Source organism: Amblyomma maculatum, chromosome 4 (genome assembly GCF_055883805.1).
Source record: "Amblyomma maculatum isolate TAMU_Amacu chromosome 4, ASM5588380v1, whole genome shotgun sequence".
Taxonomy (NCBI): Eukaryota; Metazoa; Arthropoda; class Arachnida; order Ixodida; family Ixodidae; genus Amblyomma; species Amblyomma maculatum.
In genome coordinates, this window is record NC_139347.1 from 183,151,661 (window position 1) to 183,157,384 (window position 5,724).

Genomic DNA, 5,724 nt, shown 5'->3' on the forward strand with positions numbered 1-5,724 from the left:
GCATTATGTATGCCTAAACTTTCAATACATGTCGCACAAGAACATGCAGCTTTATTAAGTGTACTTGACATAGCATCAGCTACATGGCCTGTATGGCGCATGATTCAATTCACGCCCCATCTGGTGCCATGTAGCTGATACCATATCAAGTACACAGAATAAAGCCGCATGTTCTTGCGTGACGTACCAAGGGTACATTAGATGGTGCATTGTAAGTTTAGGCACACATAATACAAGGTACAGGTGTTATGTCTTGTTGTTATAGACGGATTAATCATGTCATACGATGGTGCACATAAATGACACTTTGCCAGACTGGAAAGTTTGTAAGAGGCAGTGGGTCACATGAGTCCCGTTTAACTAACAATGGGAAACAAAAAGAGGAAAAGTACAATACCTTCATTCTTAACACCACATATTACCATATATTGTCTCTGCCTTGCCTGCTCAAAATTTGATCATAATGCAAACCCTTCTCCAAACAAAAACTGGTTCCCCTAAACCAAATGGCCACTGCGCTACAAGATTTCCCACACTGTTCATATATGCGCCAATGCGCGCCGTGACACATACCACATTACTTTTTTCCAGGTATTAAAATAGTCATCAGAAAAAAACAGGGAAACGCCAGACCGATCCCACAATGAATCCAACCCCAGACCTTACACACAGTTTTTAACAGCATTTTCGTGTTTTCTAATGGCTCAGAACTTGTGGGCTCGCGAAATCCACCGATATTCATTTTGTCAGCTCAAGCCGCGTCAAAGCAGGCTTATAAAAAACCGTCCAATCACACAGGAAAAAGTCCGAAGTGACAAGAAAAAATAGATGATCATTTCAAGGCACATGCAGTTCCAATTCGTGGACAATCCCCGTTTCAATCGTATCCACACGTGAAAATTTGCAAACCTTATCTTGTTTTCCGGTAACAATTGAGTGCCCGGTGACGTTGGTTCCATCGGCTTCTTGCTCGCTCGTAAACTCCTTCAGGTACCTTAATAGCAGTAGTCGAAAACAGACAGGCGAACATCTGATGAGTTTATAGCTTCAAAAGCTCGATTTGGCAGCAAGAAAGCAATGATGCTAGCTCACCCTTTGGCAGCGTTTGTGTGGAGATCAAACTTCGACGCCAGCCACTTGTAAGTTACCTTTAAATATAAAATGAAGAAAATGGTTCTGTAACTCGCAGTAATAAGTGTCCGGTCAAAGTTGGACACACTTGCGCCTTGCGTGCATCGATGGTGGCAATGCGAGCAATGTCTGTAGCTTAATCAGCGATCTCGACGAATTAATGTCGACAACTTACCACATGACGATCGTAAACGACTCTGGTTTCAAGAGCTTCGCGCACGCTAGAATCCATCGCATGAAGTTTTCGCTTGTTTTTGAGCGGACGCGTATTTAGATTTGCAATCCTCAAAACGCGCGTAAAGGCAGGTACCAGCAGTGAACGCAAGAGGCGCGCCTTTCGGCAAGTCAAAAAGGTAGTTATTAATAATTAATTATAACTAAACCTCAGGGCATAATTATGTACTATTAAAAATTTAGTTAAGCTAAAATTGCTGTTTCAATCATTAATGCTTAAACTACTTTTTCTCAACACATTTTAGTCACCATTGTGGTCAGCACAATACCGGAACCGGAACTTTGCTGGGAGCAGCGTGCAGAGACTAAACAGACTAAATACGCAGTTTTTGTTAGCAATGTGCGTAAGTACGTGTCTGATTTTTATGTCCATAGATTCCAGCATTGTTCCAAATAACGCACGAAGGAAGCGGCAGTGGAATAGGTCTGCAACAGTCCAGTAACTCTACGCAGTCGACAGGAAAGGTGACCGCGGCGCACACAAAGTAATTCGTGCACGGTACCATGAGGTAAAAAGCTGATCAACGTAAATTCTCAACTATGAGAATGTGCCCGGAGCACATATATCACAAGGCTGCGGTTTCATTCGCGTTTTTTTTTTTTTTTTTTTGGTCACACCGGCGTTGTTTCAGCAACTTCAAATTAGAAGCTTCACACACACTGTAGCTGCTCTTATGCATCGCTAAGAGGATGTCAAAGCCAGCCATGTAATTGAGCGTTTTCTTATTTCATATGATGCATTATTCATTACAATACACAGATGGCACTCGCCAAGGCCACCAAGTTTTTCCTCCAAAGAAATGCGGTCGCCAAGGCCAGCATTGGATTTGGACCAATCGGGTACCCTAACCATGTACCCTAACCATGTACCTTAACCACATGGCCACCATGACAGGCTGCCAAGGTATGGTACTGGCACGGCCGCTCGATGGAAGCGCGCTGGGTGCGGCCTGCTGCGTCGCGCCGCCGTCAATGGGCAAACGCGTCCTTGGGGAGTTTACAGTTGCGCCCGCTATTTCTGCTGAGGGCGCCACTGTTCGGGGACACGTCGCCGCCGTGGTCGCCAGCTCTGAGCGCGCGGTTTGCTTCCTTTCTGGACGCGTTCGCCTCGTGTCTGCGTGGTAAACGCAAACTTTTTTTGTATGCGCGTGTGCAAGCACGTTAACGTTAAAACTGGATGCGTTTGTTTTTTAAGGCGAAAGCCGTTCTAGGCTCATGGAGCGAAAATCTATGCGCAGAAGCTGTGCCTGTTATCTGTGCGTCGCATCTGTGCACTGGTGTGCAAGTCGCAAAAGCGGACGTGCAAGGATGGAGATTAACAATGAATATGATTGATGGTGATAGGCGATCAATAAAAGTTATAAATAGACATTGATAGAGGTAATGACTAATGCTAATGACTAATAATGTTTAATAATTACTAAAATGATTTGTAATGACCAGTATATCAAACTACGACATGTAATGACCGCAGTTGATTAGAAATTAGTAAACGTGCTTAGCGATGTATGGTAATGACTATAATAGCTAGGCATGGTTCATCATTACTGGTAATGACTACGAAATGACCAATATTTGAAACGACATGTCATGACAACTGCTGATTCTAAATGAGTAACCTGCTTAGTTATGAGTGATAAGGGCTACAATGACTACGCAGGCAGACTCATCATGACTGACAAACGACCAATATATCAAACGACGTCTTAAAATGACGAACTGTGGCAAATGATGAGAGGCAAATGATAGGAGAAGGGTTGGCTTTCACCCTCCTCCGCTTGAGAGACATCTAAGAGACAGTAGCGAGGAGTGGAAATGCACTCGCTTCCTCTGAAATGAAATCGGCGCTGAGGTTAAAAAGTCCAGATGCTGAAGCATAATGCCCTATCAGCTGCCATTGAATTTGCTACAAGGGACAGCAGATTGGACTTGTTGGTGATTAATTATCGGTTAACCGTGCAAACAACGTGACGGGAACACAGAAGACGGCACAACCGCGCTAGTTGTGCCGTCCTCTTTTCCTGTGCTCCCAATGCGTTGTTTAACCTATTTAGTTACCAGGGAGCTGGCCAGTGAACTAGGATTTTTACGATGTGTTGTGAAGCAGATGAACACGATGAGGTAGCACCAGAAGCTTTACTCGCAGGTTATGTTGCGAGGATATATGAGAAGAAGCTACGAAGGTTTTTTTTGTCCTAAATTTTGCCGCGCTAGTCTGAGTGGCCTTGCAAGTAAAGGAGCCTGTGCATACAACATTTGTTTATACTGTTGAGACTGTTTGAGCCGATGCGATAAAATGAAAAGCCACGTTCCACAGAAAATCCGGCGCCCGCTCTGTCGGCGGAAAGTGGGAAAAAAACCTCTCTGGTAAGAGGCACTTTAGTTGGTGATATGGCCAGACACCTTTGGCGCAATGAGAACACATGACATGTTGAGTATGGCAGGAGCTGCCAAATCAGAGAGTCAATAAGATGTAAGGGTGAAAGGGGAATTATTGAAAGCGGGACCCTTAGATCCCAGGTAAGGCACACTATACTCCTATAGGGCACATTTATACGGCTTCGGTAAAGAGGGGCTTTATATAGCTATGTGTAGGGTGCTATTTCATATAATGCGGTGTCTTAAGGCTGCATTCTAATGATATGCGACAGAGGCAGCAATTACGGGATACGGTGAATAAGCAGGTAGCAAAGTGCGGGCACTCTAACCAGGCTCCTCAAGGAGACTTAAGAACCCCAAGTTTTGTTTATCACTACCAGGTTGTTGCTTAATTTATGTGATATTTGGTAATGGTTTTGAGGCGACATGTCAGTCGAGCAAGAGCCTGTTGCAGGAAATATAGTTAACTCGACCAGTTGCAGGTTAATTAAAACCAAGGACAATGGAAGCTTGATGTACTCCGCAAAGGAATTGTAATCAAGCTTTGTCAGCTTACGAGCACCTTCATTAACAGGGTGATGAAGTCTGAAGAGGTCCGGTGAAGTAGCAAGCTGTGTAAACTTTTGGTTTCACATTGTTTTCTCACCGTACACAGTACCTACAGCTAATCTATAAAAACAATGATCGTGCCCAAGCTAAGGCGCTATGCAAGATATCGTTAAGTTGCTGCCCCCACTGATAGCGAGCTGGGCTGGAAATGTCAACTCAACAGTGGAGCGATGTTTATGGCTATGGCATAAACCTCTCTCAAGAAAGATTTTTCGTCTGCGATTGGTAATTTTGTTCCTTTTTTGTGAGGCCATTAAATAAGCGTACTCGGCTGCTCACTGAATCTCGGCTGCAGTTGCGCTCTGACGCGTGAACATTCTTGTGATCACAGCTAAGAGTTTCACAACAGCAGCACTCGATGCGCGTTCTTCCATTGAAAATTACGAACCAGAAAAATTGTATGGGTTTGCGAGCAGCCAATAAAAATAGTAATAAAAACTTTCGGCGCATATACGTAGCACCTTGAGGCAGACCGGCTCTATCAAGCGCGCTTACTTTGTCCGGTCAGGCAAAATGCGGGAAGCCATGACGGATTGCGTTCTGGCGTACAAAGTTTAATGTCTTCAACTAAGTAGAAGATCCCAGGTTATCATCTAGATCTAACCTAATAAGCATCTTCATATTTCCCCTGTAAAATTTGTCACAATGAGATAGAAAGGTTGGTTACATGTCGCATTTTCACAGAGGTTGCTCATAGTAGGACATTTTTTTATTGAATAGCGCTGGCAGCTTAGAACAGGTTGAAGTCAATTTGTGTATAAAAGCTCTATGCAGGAATAAGTAAATGGTATGAAAATGACACACGCAATTCGCGACATAGTTAATTAAGTGGTTATTCATTAGGCTACCATGGCAGCTGAACAGCTTCGAATTGTTCACAGCCGGGTCACATTTTAATGTGACGAACAACTGGATCCGAATGCAACATCATGGTAATGCGAGCTCTCCAATCGATTGAACCACCGTCACTATAAGTTTTTCGGGGTACACTTCAGTATACATCCTTGCCGAGCAAGTGCTAAGGGCTGACATGGTCACACTAGACATGACAGTATATACTAATTCTTGTTGCCAAATTGTGTGAAGCGGAGCTCTTATATCCTTAAAATAAAAGGCTTCTACCACGCCGACGCCTCCCTCAAAGCGCAGCCAGGCGCAGCTCTCCGCGCGCGGCTGTCCCCGAACGGTGGCGCCGCGGCGGTGGCGACTGGAAGTAGGCGCCTCCCGCCGGTTTCGGGCGACGTAGCAGGCCGCACCTAGTGCGCTTCCATCGAGCGGCCGTGATACTGGGAGCACCATGAATGAACACAGAGCCACCTAAGCAAGCCCCACAAGGTGCTCCTCAGCCACAAACATAAATGACTCTAATAC

The 5,724-nt window shown here is 44.7% G+C and overlaps 1 protein-coding gene across 2 annotated transcripts in view; it reads right to left on the reverse strand.

The window, feature by feature from the left end:
* Positions 1–1,461, reverse strand: part of LOC146193790 (uncharacterized) — a 35,274-nt gene extending 33,813 nt beyond the window's left edge. For both annotated transcript variants that reach the window (XM_084602826.1, XM_084602827.1), the window contains exons 1-3: positions 1,307–1,461; positions 1,093–1,148; positions 910–994 (exon numbers count right to left, since the gene is read on the reverse strand). In XM_084602826.1, the coding sequence (XP_084458952.1) occupies positions 910–994; positions 1,093–1,148; positions 1,307–1,363 (198 nt within the window). In that variant the 5' untranslated portion in view covers positions 1,364–1,461. The remainder of the gene's footprint in view (positions 1–909; positions 995–1,092; positions 1,149–1,306) is intronic.
* Positions 1,462–5,724: the final 4,263 nt, after the last annotated feature.